Source organism: Pan paniscus, chromosome 13 (assembly GCF_029289425.2).
Source record: "Pan paniscus chromosome 13, NHGRI_mPanPan1-v2.0_pri, whole genome shotgun sequence".
In the NCBI taxonomy this organism is placed as follows: domain Eukaryota; kingdom Metazoa; phylum Chordata; class Mammalia; order Primates; family Hominidae; genus Pan; species Pan paniscus.
The window spans coordinates 103,032,128-103,056,345 of record NC_073262.2 but is presented as its reverse complement, the minus strand read 5'-3'; the positions used below and the strand labels follow the sequence as shown (position 1 = coordinate 103,056,345).

At 38.0% G+C, this 24,218-nt stretch overlaps 1 protein-coding gene across 12 annotated transcripts in view; it reads right to left on the bottom strand.

Annotated features, from left to right (window-relative positions):
• SPATS2L (spermatogenesis associated serine rich 2 like) overlaps positions 1–24,218 on the bottom strand; it is a 173,312-nt gene that overhangs the window by 44,947 nt on the left and 104,147 nt on the right. For all 12 annotated transcript variants that reach the window (XM_003820717.6, XM_055108937.2, XM_003820714.5 and 9 more), the window contains 3 exons: positions 21,746–21,854; positions 17,721–17,770; positions 14,678–14,924 (listed from right to left, as the gene is read on the bottom strand). In XM_003820717.6, coding sequence (XP_003820765.2) covers positions 14,678–14,924; positions 17,721–17,770; positions 21,746–21,854 — 406 coding nt within the window. The remainder of the gene's footprint in view (positions 1–14,677; positions 14,925–17,720; positions 17,771–21,745; positions 21,855–24,218) is intronic.

Sequence of the window (24,218 nt, the reverse complement as noted above, 5' to 3'; positions counted from 1 at the left end):
TTATTAACCACACCCACTTGGTCATGCAGTATTATCCTTTTATATATTGTTTACTTCACTTGTTAATGTTTTGTTGAGGATTTTTGCTTCTTTATTCATTAACAATATTGTTCTGTAATTTTCTTTTCTTGTAATGACTTTGTCAGGTTTTGATACGAGTTATGCTGGCCTCATAAAATGAGTTGGGAAGTATTCCTTCTTTCTATTTTCTGAAACTGTTTAAGATTGCAATTACATTTATTCCTCAGATGTTCATGGGAAGTCACTAAGGAAGTCATCTGGGCCTGGAAATTTTAATTATGAATTTCCTTGATAAGCATAGTGTTATTCAGATTTTCTATTTCTTCTTGTCTGTTTTGGTAAGTTGTGTTTTTAAAGAATTTGTCCATTTCATTTAAGTTGTTGGATTTATTGGCATAAAGTTGTTTATAACATCCTGTTGTTAGCTTTTAAATAAATGAAGTCAGGGTTAATTTTATCCCTGATATTGGAAATTGGTTTATTATATTTTCATTATGATTCAGTTCAAAATTTTTCTCATATCTCTTGTGAAATTTTCTTTTTGGCTAATGGATTGTTTAGAAGATTGATTAATTTTTAAATGTTCAGAGATTTTCTAGTTATCTTATTGCTATTGTTAATTCAATTCTACTGTGTTCAGACACCATACTCTTAAGATGGTGTTTTAAAATTTGAAACTAATTTTATGGTCCAGCTATTTTAATGTAAATGCCATGTTCTCTTGAAATTATTGGGTGTGTTGTCCTTTAAATATCAATTGGCTCAAGTTGGTTGATAGTATTGTTCAAATCGTCTATGTTCTTACTGATTTTTAATCTATATGTTCTATCAGTTACTAAGAACGTGATATTAAGATCTACACTGCTGTGGATTTGGATTTGTCACTTTCTTTAGTTCTATATATTGCTGCTTCATGGATCTGGAATCATTAGATGCACATACATTTAGAGGTGTTATGTCTTTTTGATCAATCAAACAACATATTACTATGAAATGACCCTTGGATATGAGGCTTGTTGTTTTTCATCAAATTTGGATAAACTGTTTCCATTATTTCTTCATAGCTTCCTCCTTCTCCCTGCCAAATTTCCTCTTTGCTCTCCTTCTGAGACTCTAATTACACCTATGTGAGACTGCCTGATACTGTTCCTTAAGTCACTGAGGCTCTGGCTTTGTTTTATTCTTTTACTTTTTTTCTCTCTGTTCTTCAGTTGGCATAGTTTCTTTTGACTTGCCTTTAAGTTCACTCATCCTTTCTTCTTCATCGTCTGAACTGTTGCTAAGCACACCTGATGACTTAAATTTTCTTTTTCTTCATCCATTATATATCCATCTTTTTTTTTCCATAAAATTCTTAACATATTTTTAATTAGCAATCCTTGTCTGCTAATTCCAACTTCTGTGTTGTCAATGGGTCTGTTTTTAATGACTAATCTTTCTCTTCATTATAGGTCACATTTTCCTGCTCCTTCCCATGTCTAGTAATTTTTAAAATTGGACACTGACCATTTTGGATGATGCATTGAGAAACTCTAGATCTTCTTCTTTTCCTTTAAAGGGTTTTGACTTTTGTTCTAACGGGTGACTAATGTACTTGCAGATCACTGCCCACTCTCTTCCTCCCTTTTTGCCTTGAGGATAAATGTTAGGCAGCTAAAAGAACAAGTTGGGGGATGGAAGAGATGATAAGGGGATTGTGCACTGTTCCTTAAAATACCTTCATTTAATTCCTCTGCTTTATACTCCTCTTCTTGAGCTTGCCTTCCATCCCATGTGCTGACTCTGAACCCAGGGCTCCTCCAGTTTCTGCAGGGCAATCATCTTCCTCCCCACCAAAGCTCCTCCCTCTGTATTCTATGCTGCAGCATCTGATTCATCAATAAAGCCCCTTCCATCTACTTCCTTTCTTGTAGAAACTGATACCCTTTTCTCATTTTTTTCAGTATTGTGGATTTCTACATTTAAAAATTTCTTTACTATAATTTAAGGGAATTTGTTATGAAGTCAATACAAATTCATGCCTTTCTTTCTCTTGAAAAGTTCTTGATATGCTTTGTCAAATTATTTTTCAGTCAAGTTGTACCATTTACACTCAGCTGCAGTGCCTGCAATTGTTCTCATATTTAACTCTTGCCAACAGTGAAAACTATCAACTTACTGGTTACTAAATCTTAGTATCAACTTATATACTTTACTTGTCCTTAATTTATTTTATACAATAAATGAATTGTGCTGGTTGTTTTTGTTAGCAGTGCCAAAGAAAACAAACCCTCCTCTTGGGGGAAATATATAAACTTGGATTCAAAAGTTTTCATTATGTATGTACAGCCATGTATGTATTCAAAATTTAAAAGTTTCTGAAAAAGATTGTTTTCTCTTTAGTTTTTACTTTTTAGTGAAAGCTTGATATACTTATAAGTAGACTGAAGAAAGAATTCAAATCTAACTTTAAGAATTCAAATCTAACTGTAAGGAATGTATTAAACATAGAATAGTTCTAAAATAATTATTTTAACCCTTTGAGTTAAGATGGTTTCATTGTCTCCTATACACAGGTAATTAATTGCAGCAAAGCACATCATCTGATCTTGAGTAAGTATTGTAAAGTAGTTGTATGTGGAAGAAACTGATAAAGAAACAAAGCATAACTTTGTTGTTGTAAAATTATGTCTAAAATTGCTAATGTCTATGTTACTTAAAGCACGTTACCATTCTTTAAAAAGTACTTATGTGAATGTGATGGTGTTTTATGATACTTGATACCTGATAATACAATTGGTAGTTCTTTGGTAACTGATCTTTGTGTTCTTAAATATTTACAAAAGAAAAAATACAAATGGAAAAGAAACTTCTTAAAAAGTTCCATCCCTCTACCAATCAGTTTTAAAAGTAAAAACAATGAGATTAGTACAACCTTTCCGGACAGTAATATATTAATAACTTAAAAACTATTCATACCCTTTGAACCCAGTAATTCTACTTCTAAGAATATATGCTAAGGAAATAATCATGGTTGTTCACACAAATCTATATACAAGAGATGTTCACTATAATATTCTTTATAAAACCAAACAATGGAGGCCGGGTGCGATGGCTCATGCCTGTAATCCCAGCACTTTGGGAAGCCAAGGTGGGCAGATCACCTGAGGTCAGGAGTTCCAGACCAGCCTGGCCAAAATGGCGAAACTCCATCTCTACTAAAAATACAAAAATTGGCTGGAAGTGGTGGCAGGTGCCTGTAATCCCAGCTACTTGGGAAGCTGAGGCACGAGAATCACTTGAACCTGTGAGGCAGAGGTTGTGGTGAGCCAAGATCATGTCACTGCACTCTAGCCTGGGTGACAGAGCAAGACTCTGTCTCAAAAAAAAAAAAAAAAAAAGGAAACAATTCACATGGACAACAGTTTGGGAACAATTAAAAGAAATACGGCACATTCATAAAAATGCAATGCAGATATTTAAATCACGTTTTTAAAGAACATTTAATGATATGAAGTAATGTTCATAATCTCACGTTAAGTAAAAAACAGAATACAAAGGTTCACAGGCTGTTTAATATCATTTAAAAAAATCTACATATCTGTGCATTTTAAAAATTCTGAAATAAAATTTAACAGTGGTTGTTTCTGGGGGGTAGGATTGTTTCCTTTTTTTTTTCCTCAAACCTTACTGAATTTTCAAATTTCCTCAATTAGCGTAAAGTCTTTTTAAACCCAGAAACACAAAATCCATGATTATCTTTAAAAAGCAACATAGCAACTTACAAAAATTTAATTATCTTTAAAAAGCAACATAGCAACTTACAAAAATTTAATTAACCTACACTTCCTCCATGTATTTTATCATTAATAATTCAATAGAGATAATGAGAAAGGATTGTGTGAGTGCCCATCTTTGTTCCAGGCCCCAGAAATACAATGGTAATGAAAGACAGATGTGGTCTCTGTCGTCACAGAACTTGCACTTTAATAGGAAGGTGTGTAAATCAAGCCACCATACAAACAAATGAAAGACTGCAACTGTGGTGTTAAGAAAGAAAAGCATATAGTGTTCTGAAATCTGTAACTGGCATATTTGACCTGGGGATATCAAGAAAGAATTCCCCAAGGAAGTAAACCTAAGGTGAGATCTGAATGATCTCATCTGAAATCACATGAAATAACTAGTTGAAAAGAGTGGGAAATTGTACTCCAAGCAGTGATTACATTTGTAGGGGAGAAAGCATTGTGTGCCAGTTATCAAGTTATAGTGTCTCTTGGCTCCAGATCTACTCTTCTTGCCCTACTTTGTGATACTGGAGCTGGACCCTGTAAGCAATTCTCTTTTGCCAGCTAGTAGAATGTTAACTTTTGATGTCAGCAGGTGGCAATAAAGTGACCCTGCAAGGCCATAAGAACAGGAGTATATCTCTCTTTGGGGTTCTGGATCTCTATTATTATTAATTATTATTATTCACAGGAACCCAGCAGCCATGCAGAGGAGCTCCAACCTACATCCTCATGCCATTCCCCACCTCCCGCCACTGTCAGTGGCTTTGAGCAGCTCCAATCCATCTACACCCTCTGGCAATGGCAGCCTCTTAACAGAAGAGCTCAGTCCGTGCCCTTTGACAAGTTTCTTCACCACCACAAGGCTGCATGTTCCTCTGGTAGCCACATACCTTCTTCGATCAGGTCAGAATCTCAGTCTTGGCTTGGGGGCCTCCCCTAGTCCTTAGTTCCTTTATTGTCTCATTTTCTTCAGTACAGATATAGTAACTGCTCTCATGCTAAATGTGGACACCTTATGGTCCTCTTTTACCCCTTCTAGTAGTTAGTAACCTCCTACTGTTTTAATTAACAATGCTCTACATTACATTTCTCCTATTCAAATAACCAGTATGGTTCTTATCTCCTGACTTGATCTTGACTGATACACATGGCCAGTATGAGGGCCCAAACAGAGACCAGCATAGCTAAAGTAGAGAGGGCAAGAACGAATGTGCCATGCAAGGAGGGTGGAGTGGGACACAGGGGCCAGACTATGCTGGGCTTGCAGGACAGGGTAAGTCTTCTTGTCTTTATCGTAAGAGGTCAGATTTGTGTTTTGAAAAGATTACAGGATAGAGAATGACTTACAAAGGAACAAGGGTAAGTGCTAGGAGATTAATGAGTGGACTATTGCTGCAGTGCAGGCAAGTGAGGATGGTAGTTTTGGTGGGAAGGCAGGGGAAGAGACTGAGCAATGAATGAATTCTAGAAATACATGGAAATGAAAACCAACAGGAAATGGGGATAGACTGGAAATGGGGAGTGAGAAAGAGGGAGATGTCATGACTGATGACTAGATTTCTGGTTTGCACAATTGGATAGGTGGTGCCCTAGGATCGGGAACACTAAAAGAGAGCCACGACTGGGAAGGGAGATGATGAGTTTGTTTTGAGCATGTTGTTGAAGTGCTTTGAAATATCAAGGTGAAAAAGTCAAAGAAGAGTCTGGAGTTCAGAGTGTAGCCAGAACTAGGAAGATGAGTTTGTGAGTCATCTTACATAATTAAAGCTAGAGTATGGCTGAAATAATCTAAGGAGAGTGTGTAGCTTTATATGATGAAGGACCTGAGATCAAACAAGCCCTGGGGAGCTTCAGCAATTTAACAGCCAGGTAAGGAAGAATGACCTCCAAAGGGAACAGAGAGGAAGCAGTAAAGACAGAGGGACACAATCAGGAGAGTGTCATGTCATAGAAACCACAGGGAAATGATAGAGTTAAGGATAGGGTGGTCAACAATGCTGAATACTGCTAAAGGGAAAAAATAAAGATTAAAAAACAATGGCTAGATTCAATAATATGGAGGCCATTGCTAAACTTACCTATAACAACTTACCTAGAGCAGTTTATTTGGAGAGATGGGGCTGAAAGCCGTAACAATGAGGTGATGAGTGAGAGGGAGGTGAAGAGTGGAGACAGGGAGTAAAGGTAACTCTCTGAAGATGTTACAGAATAATGGTCTAGTGATGAAGCCTCAAGAAAACTCCTTTTTTTTTTTTTGGAGACACGGTCTCACTCTGTCACCCAGGCTGGAGTGCAATGGTGTGATCACGGCTCACTGCAGCCTCGACCCCCAGCTCAAGTGATCCTCCCACCTCAGCCTCCCAGGCAGCTGGGACTACAGGCATTTGCTACCCTGCTCAGCTAATTTTTGTATTTTTTGTAGAGATGGGGTTTGCCATGTTGCCCAGGCTAAGAAAACCATTCTCTCATAATTATTATATACTTTGATTTGCAAGTTTCATCATTCTTCTATCTTTACATGACAGGGTAATAAACAAAAATTTGGGGAAACAATAACTTTGGAACAGAGACCAAAATAGACAGGTTTATGCAGCAGACACAATGTCAGTTCTGCCTTCTCATAATGTCTTTATCAAATACAGATAGACTTTATTATTTCATTCAAATCCTATGAAGCTTGATGAGCTCAGAGGGCATAAAGGTGGTAACTTTCTGACTGGAATAACATCTTTAGTTTTATTTACAATCACTGTCTTTACAAGATCTTATATGTCATTAATACCTTAATAGGTTTAATATATATTATTATATATAATAATACATGTATATTTTATATATGTATATGCATGTTATATATGTATATGTATGTAATATATATGTATATGTATAACTTGATTTTTTCCACTGTCTTATTTCTCTGCAAAACAGGTTTAATTCTTATTGCATTAAAAAAAAGTTTTTAATTTTTAATTTTTGTGGGTACATAGTAGGTTTATATATTTATGGGGTGCTTGAGATATTTTGATATAGGTATACAATGCATAATAATCACATCAGAGGAAACAGAGTTTCCATCTTATTGCATTTTAATAGAAACAGTTAAATCTTTGTTCAAAAATCTTAAGAAAAATTTTTGAAAGCCTTTTGATCTTTGTAAGTGGTACATTCCATTTAATTAAGTCCATTTGTAACTGAAATCACCATAACAAGGAGTGGGTGGGAAGTTATAAAGGTATCAGCTATTCAGAGATGAGTAGTTTTGTGTTTTTGCTGTACAGTTGCAGCAAAAATACTCTTGAATGAGAAAGAGAAGAGAGCCCAGGTGACCGAAAAATACCTGAGGGGTTTTATGTTTCCTGTGCCCTCCTATCACTACATCCTGTGTCTGTCTCTTTCTGCTTTATCATACATAAAGAAAGGAAGCAGAGCTCTAAGTCACTGCAAATGCAATCTAAGATACCAAGTTACTTGAAGCTGAGGTTGAGACTGAGAAAAACACAACTGTAAATGGGAATTAATACCAAGTATTTAAATTAAAGATGAATGAGAATAGTAATTATGTGCTTTAAAATATAAACTTTATTTTTATTTTTTGAGGCAGGGTCTTGCTTCATTGCGCAGGCTGGGGTACAGTGGTGTGATCATGGCTTACTGCAGCCTTGACCTCCTGGGCTCAAGTGATCCTCTCACCTCAGCCCCACAAGTAGCTGGGAGTATAGGCATGGGCCACCACACCCTGCTAATTTTTAAGTTTTTTTAGAGCCAACTCTCACAATGTTGCCCAGCCTGGTCTTGAACTCCTGGGCTCAAGTGATCCTCCTGCCTTGGCCTCCCAAAGTGCTGGGATTATAGGCATGAGCCACTGTGCCTGACCAAAATATAAACTTCAAAAATGCATGCTCATATGATAGTACTTAACATCAGTTATATATATGTTAATAGAGTATTAGATCTTTAATAACAAAAAATAGTAAAGGCCGAGGTGGGCAGATCACGAGGTCAGGAGATTGAGACCATCCTGGCTAACACAGTGAAACCCCATCTCTACTCAAAGCACAAAATATTAGCTGGGTATGGTGGCATGCGCCTGTAGTCCCAGCTACTTGGGAGGCTGAGGCAGGAGAATCGCTTGAACCCAGGAGACGGAGGTTGCAGTGAGCTGAGATCGCGCCACTGCACTCCAGCCTGGGTAACACAGTGAGACTCCATCTCAAAAAAAAAAAAAAAAGTAAAAACCTATGGTTATAATTCTATAAGGGCTTCAGCTAAGGTACTTAATAAAAGTTTAGATAAAACACTGGCTGTTCAGACCACTGTAAGTTGGCATGAGAGAGCCTGAATTGAAGCACTGGGATCTTAGCTTCAATGTCTCCAGACACTTACGTCACAGCGGGACCTTCTATGGAATTGCTGCACACACGCACTCTCCAGCTGCCCTTCTACATGCTGCCTTTATAACATTTATTACACTCTAGAATTATGTTGGTAACTCAGTTGTATTCTGGTTTATTATCTACCTCTTCTCCCCATCCCCCCCGACCCCAAAGAACGTAAACTCCCCAAGAGCAAAACCTTTGTTGTCGTGTCTGCTTCCTGTAGAAGAATTCCTGACACATGTTGGATGCTTAAAAATATTTACTCAATGGATAAATGAATGATAAGACGGTTTACCCGATTCCAGATGCTGAGCTAAACACTTTATATATCTCATTTACTGCTCCCCACAATATTGTAAAGTGGACGAATGTTCTTTATTTTGCAGATGAGGAAAGTGAGATGCAGAGTGGTTAACCTGTCCAGGGTCACACACCTCATAAGTGATGAGGCCAAGATTTGAAACCAAACATGTCTAATGCTAAAGCCCGGGTTCTTAGCTGTGATATTGTATTGCTTCCATTTGAGAGCTGGCACTGCTGAAATCCTAGATACACACATTTGACTTTTACTATTAAAGTTCTAAGCTGGCTGCTTTCTTTTTGTTGATCTTTGCTAATCCTCTGTCCAATATAGGGCTTAGAGAAGCAGGGGAGGTAATCTTGAGGCCAGGACCAACAGCAACATAAAAAAATCTGCTTGAACAACCTGTGGGGAACCGCCTACCACAACGATACTGTGAAATGGTGGTGAGGTGTTTTTGTTGTTGTTTGTTACAGGAAGCACAAATCGGGGGGGGGGGCAACTAACATTCTAAAGGCACAGGAGCCTTTCTCTCACATTTGGTTCAGTTCACTTGAGGATGAGAAAGCAGCTCTGCGCAGGTGCTGCGCCCAAGCACAGAATCTGCATTGCAAAGGTAAAAACGACAGGGCTGTTCCTGCTTTGTGGTACAGGGCAGGCTGTACAGTCCGGCTCGTGAAGGTCAGCAAGCATGGCATGGAGCCTTCTGTTCCAAGGAACAGGGACCGAAGACTTGGTTTCCCAGGATGCTTTACACGAGGAGGCAACATAAAGGCCGGCTGCTGGGTCAGCAACAGGAGCTCAAGAGAGGGAAAGCCCTGCCCCAGAGTTTATCTCTGGGAAGCTGCTGATAGCCCACAGTCCTGCTCCTGGAATTCCTATTCAATGGGAATTGTGTCCAGTGGGGTAAAGACAAGAGAGGAATCTGAATTCCTATTCTGGCCTAAGCGGAGACAAGTAAATGCTATACATTTTAGTTTATGAGCCTCAGGAAGCATAGGGCAGGAGGAACATTTGGGAAAATTAGATCCTAAGGTCAACATGTGCTTTAGACATTTAGATAGGGTCTTAGAAAAAAGTATTATCCTTGGCACTACTTTTAGTAAAATAATTTTGTTTGTTTGTTTTTGTTTTTGTGATAGGGATTTGCCCTGTACCCCAGGCTAGAGTGCAGTGGCACAATCATAGCTCACTGCAGCCTCAAACTCCTGGGCTCAAAGGATTTTCCCACCTCAACCTCCCAAGCAGCTGGGACTACAGGTATGAGCCACCGTACCAAGCTAATTTTTCTTTTTTTTTTTAAAGAGATAAGAGCTCGCTATGTTGCCCAGGCTGGTCTCAAACTCCTGGCCTCAAGTAATCTTCCCACCTCAGCCTCTGAAAGTGCTGGGATTACAGGTGTGAGCCACTGCGCCCGCTCGGCAAAAATAAATCTTGATCTACTCTTTGCCTGATTTTGTATTTGAGCCCAGGATGATTTTGATTGGATTATGTAAAAGATCCAATTTGAGCTGTTATTAAAAATTCTGAGATAAAGAAAAAAACTACTCTCAGGCTTAAAACATACTCCTAAACTTCTAAACGATCTGCTGACACACAGCATTGTCCCACTTGACAGTGCTATATTTACAGCCTGAAATGATGATGCTTTTGGTGGTGATTTTTCATGTAGGAAGTCACACTAACACCCCTGAGCCACCTGCATATATCTGAAAGCTAACTTTTCCCCTACCAAAAAATGATTCTGTTTAAGACTTTTAAAAAGAGAGATCCTGAATGTCAAGGTGTTATAAAAAGATAAAACACGCATCCCACATGTTCACAGCCTCCTGCCCAGTGGGGCATTCAGGGCAGGCTTTGTTGAGCTAGTTTCATTATTGGAGGGCTTGATAAATGCTCCACTATAGTAGCCTGGCGATTTCTTTTAGGCTTATGCTGTGAACTCACTCAAGCACAGAATATCATTATGTGGCTTTGTTATTGTGACTTTTTTCTAATTTTTCAGTTACACATTTTTTTTTAGGAGTTAGGGAACCCACGGTTTTAGCAGTAACTCTCCATTACCTGATAAAATTACATGGATTTGAGTCAGCCTTTTGCAAACTACAGAGAGTTCAAGAGGGTTATCCTCTCAACTTCTCAATCCAGGAGCCTTGGTTTCTTCAGTTATAAAGTGGGGAGCCAGGATTAAAATTTCACTCTCATCCTTTCTAGTTCCAACATTCTACTCAAAATGGGGTACAGAGTGTCTACAGCCTAACACTCATCTGCAGAATACCTGTTAGAGCTCTTGCGATTGCCAGTAGATTGAGCAAGCATTTTAAAGCCATTAGATAGCTTTGGCATCAACTTTCTGATGAACCTTCATAATTTGAAGGCAGGAAAATCTAACTACAATAGTCCTCCCATATTCACAGTTTCAGTAACCCATGGTCAACTGCGGTCCAAACATAGCAAACAGAAAATTCCAGAAATAAACAACTCATTAAGTTTTCAGTTTCATACTGTTCTGAGTAATGTGATGAAATCTTGTGCCATCTCACTCTGTCCTACCCAGGATGTGGTCATGCCTTCTTCCAGAGTATCCATGCCATACATGATACCTGCCCACTCGTCACTTTAGTGGCTGTCTTGGTGATCAGAGTGAGTGTCATCGCGTCTCATCATGCAGGCATTTTATCATCTCACATCATCACAGTAAGGATGTTTATAGTGCAATAAGATATTTTGAGAGAGAGAGCAAGAAAGAGGCCAGTATATTGCTATAATTGTTCTATTTATTATTGGTTTTTTTAATCTCTTATTGTGCCTAATTTATAAATTAAACTTTAGCATAGTATAGTATAGTACAGGAAAAAAACAGTGTACGTGATTTCAGGCATCCACTAGGGGTCCTGGAACCTATCTTCCAAGGAAAAGGGCAGATTACTATAGCTAAAACCTCATTTTAAAATTTACAATCATAACAAATGGGCTGCTAACGAAATTAAGGGCCAATAAGGAGAATTTGCTTCCTTTTGCAAGAACATCTACTAACCTTCCATTACCATCATTTCTTCTTCTTCCTCTTTTTTTTTTTTTTTTGAGGGGTCTCACTCTGCTGTCCAGGCTGGAGTGCAGTGGCACGATCACAGTTCACTGAAGCCTCAACCTCCTGGGCTCAGGTGATTCTCCCACCTCAGCCTCCCAGGTAGCTGGGAGTACAGGCATGCACCACCAGGCCCAGCTAATTTTTGTATTATTTGTAGAGATGGGGTTTTGCCATGTTGCCCAGGCTGGTCTTGGACTGCTGGGCTCAAACAATCCTCCCACCTCAGCCTCCCAAAGCGCTGGGATGACAAGTGTGAGTCACCAAGCCTGGCTCATTTATTCTTTAACAGAAAAATTTATTGCACAGACATTTGTAATGAATCAGTAACATTAACAAATAATACCAACACACCTCAATGCCTTCATGCTATACTTAAAAAACAGAAGGGAGAATGGGATCACTGTGCAAGAAATAATTCTTCACAGAAAGTTTCATGTGAGGGTTTCCAAAAGCCCCCTTGTACCCATTCCCCTGGTGGGTACTTAACTTTCAAGGCAGCTGTCCACTGGGAAGGGAGGCACTTCTATATTGCATTTGCTTTAATGTCATATACTTGACAGAGTTACTGACATTGTTTTACAAAGAAGGTATAAATTATAAGTAATGAAAAAATATATATGCTAAGCTTTTAGTCTATGATTGATATCAAAATGGCAACTTGAGTAATTAGATTTTGAAAGTATTCATGGGAAAGCAATAACAAGTTGGGAATCTGCCACTCGATTATTTAATTTCTTTCTCTTGTTCTGACTATAAATCAAAACAGTCTCAAAATTGTAGGCACAGTGAAAATTGAATTAAAAAAATTCCTGGAGAATTCAGATTCAAAATGAAATAGGTTATTTTTGTTGTCATTGTTCGGTTTTAGGAAACCATCATGAAGTGAGTAAGGATGATATGAGTTTCGGCACTATTAGTGGAGTTGTTAGGAAATGTGTTTCTGGAAGAAAATTTGTGCTTTGTGAGCAATTTAAGAACTTACTAGTGTATTACAGAGTGTGCCAGTTATTTAATGCCTTCTCACTGCCACCCTGATTTGGTACATGTCACCATTTGCGTTTCTGTTTGCACCTCCATCTCTTCTGGTAGTCTAAACTTTTCTTAGGCATGGATGTGTCTTACTCATCTTCGGTTTGTCAGAGAATAGCAGTGTGTCATATATAGCAGGTGTGCAATACCTGAGGGCACTCAGTAAAGTTCTCCTTACTTCTCTCTAACCCTCCAAATCCTTTTTACCACCTCAGTTCTATTGGTCCTTCAATACCCAATGCTCCCAGGAAATCTCCCAGGAGCACTCAGTCGGATACTGCACCTCTCTTCCCCAAACCTTAAACTCACCAGTGAACCTATAGCCTTCTCTTCAAGGATATCAGAATGTGATTCCATCAGGGCCTAGACCATATCATATCCTTCTCTGAATCTACTGTGGCATCTAGCACAGTGCTCTGAATATAACGGGAGTTTAAAACGCCACTGATTCTACAAACTCAGGATTTTATAACTAGAAGGACTTTGGGGGTCAACTAGTGTAGTGATTCTCATCAAAGGATCTACCACCTTTTAGGAGGCATTCCGAAAAACTGAGGGGGCATTTTTAAAAATTAGCACAATGATTGTGTGTGTGTGTGTTGGCGGTGGGGTTGGGGGGCAGGATGCTAGATGACTTGCAATCCTGGGAATGTCATACACAACAAAGAATTAACCTGTGTCCTGAACTTTCTCATGTTCCCCTGGACATTCATGATTGTTAAAAAATATATATATAATTATGTGAGTCTAGACAGTTTTACTACGGATTTACAACGTTTGCTTGGATTTCCAAGATTCAACTATTGCATAAATTAAAGGAAGATGGTACTTTATGATGTTTAGAACTTGACTGAGAATTTTTGGCCATGTGGAAAACCACATCAGCAGCCATGATATTAGAGCTGACACCCATTACCCTAAATTGGACTGCATTTGTAGCAGGTGCATTCACAGTGATTCCAAGTTATATACAAATATACTTATTGAGCTCTTACTGTACATGTCAAATGTAAAAAAAACAGTGTCCACAATATCCAGCTGATTACTGCCTTACTTCATTTAATTGCAAAGTGATTCATTATAAGTGGGTGTAAAAATCTGGCCTCTTTATTGAGCCTTCTATTTTAGTTTTTCCTGAACGTCTTATATTTTTATTTATTGAAATTCTGTTTCTAGGTAGGTTATATTATGCATAAATTCTATTTTAGTTATTCCTGAATTTCTTCTTATATTTTTATTTGCTGAAATTCTGTTTCTAGGTAGGTTATATTATGCATAAGTTTTATTTTAACATTTGTTCTAAAAATGGGGCATTGGGTCAGATAGTATTGAGAAGCACTGATCTAGTAGATTCCAATGCAGTTTCCTTATTTTTCAGAAAGTAAATGGGACCCTAGAGTAGATGATGTGCCCAAAGTCAAACAGTGGATTAGGAAGTGGCCTTTTGAAGATTAATAAATATATAGCTATAGCAAAAATAATTAATGTTCCAGATTCTAACACCCTGGAAGATTATGTTCTGTCACATCATATAAAAAATACCAGCAGTTAAAATAATTTGGTCTGCCCTTTCTAAAGAAAACATTGAATAACATTTCTTTTTGTCATCAATTATTCCTTCATTACCCCAGGTGAATTCTAGCAAAGGTGTCTATATAGAATATTTCTTTAAACTGGAATTTCCATTAAAAAAGACCTCTGACTGGCTAAGTGTGGTGGCTCATGTCTGTAATCCCAGCACTTTGGGATGCCAAGGCAGGATTGCTTGAGTCCAGGAGTTCAAGGCTGCAGCTGCAGTGAGCTATGACCACACCACTGCACTCTAGCCTTGCACTCAAAAGAAAGACCCAGACTCAAAAAAAAAAAAAAAAAAAATCCTCTGACTTGGTGTAGAGCTAGATTGAGCATTTATTCTCTGCCCTGTTACATTCCCCTTCACCCCCAATCCTGGCTTCAGGAAGGCTGAATTGTACACACTGCAGAAAAACCACCTTCCATTTTCAACAACATCAACAGCAGCCCCAATGAGCTCCCTTTGTGCTCTTTTCATCTATGCCTTCCTAAGCAATTTTACTTAAGCATTACTGACCTGTGACCCCACGAAGTGCCTTTGAAGGTTCCTCAAGTATTGAGATCTTTTTCTCACGAGGGATAAGGGCTGGTTTTTCGTTAGCAGAATCTGTGGACGAGCTGTCCTTCTCGCAGCCATTCATGGGGCCGTTTTGAATCTGTGGTGGCTGCGGCTGCAGGGGCCCTGCCTCAGGCCTCTCCACCTTGTCTTTAGCATCTTTGTTGCCTTGATGCTGCTTGGACTTGCTTCTTTTTCTTTTATTGTTCTAGAATGAGAAACAAATGAGAACATAATATTCAACTCAGACTCTTGAAATATAAGGTGAATCTGAGAGATGAAAATAAGATACGCTATCTTTTTTGGTTCCTGGCTCTTCTTATAGACTGGATGAAGAATATTTACATCTTTATTAACCACCCAAGTTAATTTAAGTATCTTCTTTCTTATAGTAAGTTGTATAAACTTTCACCTCATAAACACAATAAAAAAGATTCCAATAAAAGGAAGAAAAAAACAACAAGGAACGGCTTAAATAGCTGACATATTATTTGAGCAACTTGAGGTTCTATAGTAAAATCTGGTGATAACCATCCTGAAAAAATTTGATTTCAGTTATCCTGCCACTGGGGAGTAGCTCTCATCTCAAAGTGGTGAATGCTGGGGAGGCAAGGAGGCCACTAAGGTTCCCATCTGCTCAGCAGAAGGAGAGGTAAAGGGGAGGACTACTAGGGAAAAGGCAGGCAACTTCTTCTTGTAAAATGAGGACACAGAAGGTAGGTCCTTAAAGTTCAGGTTGGGTCTCTGAAATAGAAACCAGTCAACAAGGAGATTCCTGGAATTGCTGTCATTGTCTAGGAAGTCCCAGGTAGCCACAGGATCCATAATCATCCCCATGATTATTTATTTATTTATTTTTATTTATTTAACAAGGTCTCACTCTGGCTCTGTCGCCCAGGCTGGAATGCAGTTGTATGATCACGGCTCACTGCAGCTTCAACCCCCTGGGCATAAGCGATCCTCCCACCTCAGCCTCCTGAGTAGCTGTTACTACAGGCATGCACCACCACATGCAGCTATTTTTTAAAATGTTTTGTAGATACAGGGTCTCCCTATGTTGCTCAAGCTGGTCTCAAACTTCTGGGCTCAAGTGATTCTCCTGCCTCTGCCTCCCAAAGTGCTGAGATTACAGGCACAAGCCACTGCGCCCTGCCATCCCATGAATATTTCAGCTGGAGCAGACAACAGCTTCAAGGTAATGCCAAAGTGATATAAGTCCCCCTTTTCCGGTGAGAAAGCCCCTGGACCTCTCGGCTGCTAGCTGAACAGCATTACAAGGCTTCATTTTATTTCCTTTGAAATAAAACCACCCTGCATTTTATACAATTGAAATTGTTTAGACCCCCCAATATCACAAGAGTCTAAAATGCGGAGTTTTACTATATCTCTCTTAAAATGCTCTAATGGTGAATACATGAGAATATCAAGAAAATTAAGAAGCTGTTGTTCCTAATTATGTTATATGTTTGACTTGATGTTGCTTTGTACCCAGTTGATACTCAGTGTACTCAACAAGTAGTATGGTACCAGCCCCGGCCAATCGGAACAGATGCCGACCCATAAGAAAGACCCTGTCCCACCTGCTGAATGAGTGCGTGCCAGCTGAACATCAGCCTGGCTTCGTTCTTCAACACATTTACAAAAGAAGTAAAAAGAAACAGTTTTTTCTTCTCAATTCTCCTCCCTGCTTTTTTCCTTTGGAACCACAATCATGCCCCAGTAAGTGCTTTCCTAGGTGAGAGGTGTGTGTCCCAGGTTGAAGGCAAGGCCAGTGGCACTTATTCCCACAAAACACCCACAGCAGCTTCTGGCTCTCAAGCCTCACATCTACTTGGCTGGGAGACCATTTTCCTTTTCAACCTCCAGGAGGAAGACTCAGTAATGAGTTGGGTCTGCAGCTGCTGTCTGCTGTTTTTTTCACATCAGAAAAATCTAATACCCAAACCACACATTTGAAATTTTTCTATGTAAGTCTAAATACTGCCTTTCAATCACTTGCAAATCATGTTCATCTCACACAGAGGCCTGGGAAGCTATGATTAAAGACAAGCAGAGATTGTCAAAGATGGTGGCATACAAAGGTTAAAAAAAAAAACTCATAATTTTCCTACTCTACATGAAACTAGGAGGAGAAAAACGGAAAGGATGATTCCTGTAATTTCAGTAATCTTTGGGTTTTATGAAAGTAATACTGTGTTATTGTTTGTTCAGAACCTGTTTTGCAGGCCTGTGATCTTCCCTCACTGGGAAGAGTAGACTGGCGTACTATATCCTGGGAAATCCAAAACACAAGGCCTTGCTGTGTCATAGCAGGAATGAGTGGAACAGTTACTTTGAAAGGAGCGGCACACTTTTGCTAGTGTGTATGCACAGACGCATCTCACGAGCTCCCAGAAATCCCAGGCCCTTTGTGACTCGACAAGAAAGCAAACCAGTTTGAATGGGACACAGTAAAATCCCCTTCCCTTTGTTCTCAAAGAGCAGTACGCCAGTGTTCAAGAAAGCCCCTTACTTACTATGGTTCTAAGGCATTTTCTTTTCTTCTTCTTTTATTAATGATCTACCTTAGAATTCAGCCAAAAAGCATCTCAGGGCAGCCTTGGACAGATTCTTTCAGGTGGAAAAACATGTGAAAATATATTTAGAGGTTTTCAAGTATCTTTAAAATACTCCTTAATTTTTTTCTTTGTGCTACAGGATACGTTCAGGCAAGTTAATGTTTTGAATCCTTTGAACTCTCCAGCTGGGCTCCCCTTTATACTTAAAAAAGAGAACAACTCTGGGACTTCTTAAGCACACCTGGTTGTTAAAAACACTGAGTAGAAAATAAGGGCATTACTAGTGAGAGTATCTGCTAATTTCCGAGAGTCATGAATTTGGAAGCTTTCTGGGTGTATATATTAACATACTTGAAAGAAGCAAAAAATTGGCAGCCTTGATAAAATAACAACCATGAAGGTTTTGATTGAAGATGTTACCAATTTACAATCAATATTAATCTTACCTTCTTTTTTCCTGTCATATTCCATTCTTTTAGAACTTGAATTGCACTGCCTAGATAAAGACAAAGAATCTTCAACAAATATTCACATCATAAAACACCACACAAAATTCATCTCTGTCTTTCCATCCTGGTAGCAGCTTTTTTTTTTTTTTTTTTTTTTTGGCTTTTTCATTTGTTTTGATACATCCTATCTTAATAAAAATGCCAGTTTCATTTTTTATTTCCCAGATTTTCATTTAATTCACTGTATGATCTTGGTTTTATCAAAATATTAAGCCTCACTACATGAAGCTTACTTTTTTATCATTATATTGTCGTACGGAAAATGAAATATATCTTGAGAATTTTCTAGCAGCTTTGTTGCCATAAGTAGAATTAAAATTATTCTGTTTGATATATGAATAAAAATACCTATAATCTTCTGAACCAAATATGGGATTCTGAATATTATTAACAATGTGAATCACAGCTTTCTGTTTGGCCATTCTTTCTCTTTCTCTGTCCCTATTCATATGTTCACATCTTGCAGGGGGATGAGGAAGACATATTACAATGATATTAGTTTCTCTAGAGTTAGCGTGGATAGAGATGGGATGTGGTCTACAAGGCTTCTACCTTGAAACCAAAAAAAGTTCATTAAGTGAAAAGTTGGGCCCCAGGTTCTGTCCATCCCATTCACATATATCGGTAGAACTGCACTGACTCAGAGAAGATACCTAATTAAATTATATTCAAGTTATATTAAATTATATATAAATTAAATGCCTAATTAAATTACAAGACATTAAAAAAATGTTTTATCGCTGGCCAGCTGCAATCCATGTTTCTCCATAGTCTAACAAAGTTCATTCATTCATTCCAACTGTGCTGAAGGTAGTTTCAATAACAAGTTATTGGTAATGAGGATATCAGTTGTTTTCAAATAAATAGGCACAGTATTTCTAAAAGAGAGTAGCTCTTTTAAGTGTATTCTTTTAACAATTTTAAAAATTCTCATACAATCTAAATATACTAATAGCTCTCTACAAGGAGTATGTTGGCTAAACAAAGATAAATTTCAGGCTGGTCTTTATAACAAATTTCAAATTAGTAGGGTCCTAATTATTGAGTCTACTATCACTGTTAGATAAGCAGAAGGCCATATGGCTTTGACTAATGTTTAGACAGGCTAATAATTCCTATCTATTTAAAGTTTCCAACTCAACGCCCCTCTTAGACTTGTCTGAGTTGCATGTACTTGAAATAATAAGACTGCACCTAAAAGTAAGCTATAATTCAGACTTTTTATTAACTGGGTTGGTCTTTCTCTAATTTGTCCAGAGAATTAATGTTTCACAGCATTTTCCTTTCGAAGAAATTTAGAAAGTCCCTTTTGTTAAGTTTCTTGGTAAGTCTTGGTTAATAATAATTAGGGCAGTTCTTACTTATAGCTACGCTTCAGTTTTCTAAATAAAACTAAAACTTAAAAATGCTAAATACTGTTCATTTTAAATAGAAAGTGGTGGTGAGTTGCTTACTGCTTTCACAACTGCCATATTCAATTAGTCCTCTAATTTTCATGTTTTGATATACATTCTATTTGTAATTTGGACAATGAGCTTTAGGGACTAATTTTGAAGAAGAAATACCCATATTTACAGAGGATTTTGAAACTGTTATTATGAAATTTTAATTATACTGAAACGGCTTGGAGTTTTTCAGCCACTCAGAGGGCTTTCTGTATGCCTCATAAATGACTCCTAACAAATATTTTTGACTGTCAGTTGTTTGGCTTTTTTTATGGTTTTGGTTTTTTTTCTTTTTCTTTTTTTTTCTTTTTGGAGACAGGGTCTCACACTGTTGCCCAGGCTGGAGTGCAGTGGTGCAAACATGGCTCACTGCAGCCTCGACTTCCTGGGTCCAATCAATCCTCCTGCCTCAGCCTCCAGAGTAGCTGGGACTACAGGCATGTGTCACCACTCTAGACTAATTAAAAACAAAAAATTGTAGAGACAGTGTCTCGCCATGTTGTCCAGGCTGGTCTCAAACTCCTGGCAATCCTTCTGCCTTGACCTCCCAGTATGCTGGGGTGACAGGTATGAGGAACCTGCCTGGCACCCAGTATTTTTAAATCAAGTTTTCCTACTGCTCCCCAACCAAAATGACTTCTCATGAGGCTTCTCAGCAATCAATGAGGTTTATTAATGAGATCTCAACACTGACAAGGTGAAAATTTCAAGAAGGACAAGCAAGGTGCTCTGTTTAAATACAAACAGATTTGATGACAGTCCATCAGTTACTGTGCATCTGATCAAGATCACTCTGCAATAAAAACTTTCATGATGAGGAACGTGGGGGGCCTCAATCCAAGTGGGGGTAGGGAGGAATGGGGATAATAGCCTTTACCCTTTCCTAAAGCTTTTTTTCCATGCAGGTGATGTTGGCAAGAAAACCTGAAAAGAGACTGTATCTGATCCAGGATATGCTTATTTCCAAATATTTTTTGAGACAAACTGCAGCTAATGCTGCAAAGTTAGATTAATATTGCATTCTCTACTATTTGCTTCTTGTGACTAAAAATTATGTATCTCTTAGTATATGAAGCAGGAAAAAACAGTGAGAAAAGTTATGCACCATGGATTTGCTTATAGGTCTACTGAATGATAATCATTTGCTAATTCAATTAGGACCCTAAACCTTGACTGCTGATATCAGAATGTGAGCATATTGCTTAGTTCCAAGACCTTGCCCTGAAATGCAATTATACTTTTAGAAACTCAAGAAGGTTATTCTACTCCTAGGAAAATAAGTAAATCAAACTGTCCTTGATAAACTGTAAATAGGATACAACTGAGAAATGTGCTGGCAGGTCTTCCTTGACCTTATTTGACAGATTATGTGTAGCTTGCCCATATTTACAAAATAGAAACTAATGCCAGGACAGAAGACATATGATAACTGAGGACAAGTAAGAGATCTTTGTTCAAAACTGGAACTTGTTTAATTTGATTAGGAGGGATAATTTCCCAAAATTTACAGGAAATCCAAAGCATTACGTTGTAAATTATAGGATAAACATATTCCTGAGACTTTAGATTTTATAACATCTCTGGCAATGGACTACCTAAACAACAAAATTTTTAAAATAAAGCAAAAAGATTTTAGAGATAGATAAGATAAACTGATATTCTGATTAATTTGGCAATCTAAAAATCATAAACTAAAGATATTAAAGAATAAACCAGTCCTCTTAGACTACATAAGCATCAGGTTTTAGAATTCCAGTCATAAAGCCAAGTAGGATTATGCTGGTTGGAGAAGTGAGAAGACTTTCCAGATAAGGACCAAAATACATTATCCTCCATTCATAAGAATGGTATCAAATAAAGGACACATTTATTTATTTATCTATTGAGACAGGGTCTCAGTCTGTCATCTAGGCTGGAGTGCAGTGGTGCGATCTCAGCTCAGTGCAACCTCTGCCTCAGGGGCTCAAGCCATCCTCCCACCTCAGCCTCCAAGAAGCTGGGACTACAGGCATGCACTACTATGCCTGGCTAATTTATATATATATTTTTTTATAGAGACGCGGTTTCACCATGTTTCCCAGGCTGGTCTCGAACTCCTGGCCTCAAGTGATCTGCCCACCTTCGCCTTCCAAAGTGCTGGGACTACAGGCGTGAGTCACTGCTGGCCAAGGACACATTTAATATTAAATTGGAATGACTGGTAGGCAAGGAAATTAGTAGCACTATAATCAATATCCTTTGAAAACTATCTAGAGTCTTTTTTTCCTTAAATGAGAGATAAAGAACTTCCAAATTCTATTCTTATTGAGTGTGTCTATTTTTTTTTTTTTTGAGATGGGGTCTCACTCTGTCACCTAGGCTAGAGTGCAGTAGCACAATCATGTGAAACCTAGCACATTTCTATGAGACCTAAAGTACGCATAATGAATTGATATTCAGTTCATTTAAGGAAAAAATATGGAATATCTGGAATATTTAGGTCTAACATCTTCAGCTGCAGGGTACAGGTATACCTACCATCCACAAAGGCTTGCACGGCTTTATCCACATTAAAGTCAAACTGTTGGAGCACCAGGACTATTTCATTATTGCTTTTGTTGGGAACAACTGATCTAACTGCATAGATCTGTAAAGGAAAAAAAAAAAAAGAAATAGAAATGTGAACACTTTAAATATTTTTCATCTATGAATTGCCCACTGGATAGAATTACAACTATTAGAAAGGCCTTGAAAAGCCAACTAATCTACCTTCTTGTCATCAAGCATACTCAAGGCATTCCAGACCAGTGAAAATTCATCCTGGTAATCACCTTGACACCCACTTTATTTGTCTACACATTTTTACAAAGACCTCCTTGTAGGAGTGTAGGAGCATGTGTGAAAAGCCAACTCTGGTTTTGCAATCTACCCTCCCCCAAGACTACAGATGCATACAAGATGTGTTCTCGGTGAGGACACAAAGTCTTTTTCTGTCTCAGGCTTCCTTTCCACTGGCTCAGGGGGTATCTTTAGAAAATGTACAGAAATAGCCTCATGCCTCAGCTTCTCTATCTGCACAGTGGAAACAGTCATCTTGAGGGTCAACAGAAGTGTGCTGTGAAATTCCATTAATGTTTAAAGATACAAAAATGTGGAGCATTGTATTTTTGAAATGGTAATCTTAGCTATAGTCCAAAAAATGTTTGTGAACACACTTCTGAAAATCAAACATTGAAAATAGTAAAAGTAAATACATATATCCACTAAGGATTTCAATAGGTTAAAGCTTATATTCAACGTTTAATGACATATATGCATTTCCTAGTCAAATTTAGCATATATTCTTTCTTCTTGCCTATTAGAATTAATTGACCTTTATCTCACAGTACTTGCAATAACTACAGAATGTTCTATTGATTTTAGTAAAACCTGGTTCACCCAGTTTTCTATCACAGGGATTACTGCAGCTGCTACTGAGAAATACTAGAGTACTGCATGGTGCAAAGGTAAGTGATCATTAAAGCACTGTACGGTCTTCAAATGTTTCATCAGCATTTAAATTATGACCAGTGGGTTTTAGAGTTAAATGCAGTTTAGTATAATTGGATTCACAGAATATGGATTAAATGGGTATGGTATGTGTAATGTGATGCTATTGACCAGAACATTTCATTGAACAAGATGGCCTATTTCCTGATTATGTTAGAAAACAGATCACCTATTCCATTCCATACAGATCTGCATGTAAAAGTATTTAGGTTGTAATGAGACAACAGCACAAGCTACTGTCATGTACCCACCCAGCACAAGCCATGGGTGGGTATATGACTTGTAAAGGTGCTGACACTATAGATTAGAAAGCTGGTTTTGAATCTTGACATTTTATAAATGCTAAATATTTGAGTTTTACTGAGGACTCTAATATTTTATATATATATGTATATATATATATGTATGTGTGTGAGTCACACACATACAAATTGATTTTCTATTCTCACATTTCATTGTTCTTAGTTTTTCTAGCATCCATTAAAACAAATTAACGTCTTCAAATCTAAGTTCTTTCTCACTTCTTCTCTGTGTCATCTTTAAAAATCCAATTCTGTGAGTATTTTTTGAACACCTATTATCTGACAAGCAATCAAACTTCCTGGAACTTAGAGACTAGAGGAGGATTTACACATTGACCAAATGATTGCACAAATATATGCTTATACATTCCACTTAAGTGGTATAAAATCATATGACAGGGAGACTTGACTTATATGACTTTATCCACTGAGACCTGGATGGAGGATGAGTGAGAAGAGATGGGTGGGAGGGGAAGGGGAAAAGCATTTTGGGCGTAGGGAACAGCATGAGTGAGGAGCAAGGCATGGATGAGAAGGGAGGAGTTGGACATGATTAGGGAGGGAGGCAGAGGGTAGGCTTCTAGAGTACAAGAGGAAGCCAGAACTGGGCAGGGACCAGATCGTACAGGGCCTACAAGGCTGTGCAAAGGATTTTGATCCTGTGAGCATCCCTCAACTATCCTTTTGATGAGCTGGGCTTTTTTTGTTGTTTTGTTTTGTTTTGTTTTTGAGAGAGGCTAAGATGGGGAGGAAAAAAAACACAAAAAAATCCCTCCATCCAGCCCAGGAAGGTCATTAACAGAATGTGTTCAACAATACACATTATTTGCCTCATTGTTACCAGTGCACTGGAATTATACCTAAAGATTATGTTACCCTTCCAATATAGCTCTTTTAAATCTAGCATTTATTTCAAGCCACTATGGCTTAGTTCATATTACATAAAATTTCTTAATAATCACCATCATTATTACCACATCAGGCACACCTAAATAATATAATTAATATAATATTAATTATACTAAGTACATTATAGTTATATTAGACAAAGGTTTTCAATCCACCTACACAGCTGTGTGAACTGCAAAGACCCAGAATTATGGAATAAACATAAAATAATGGCTTTCTCTGCCTCCAGTCTCTCCCCTGCAAAACACAAT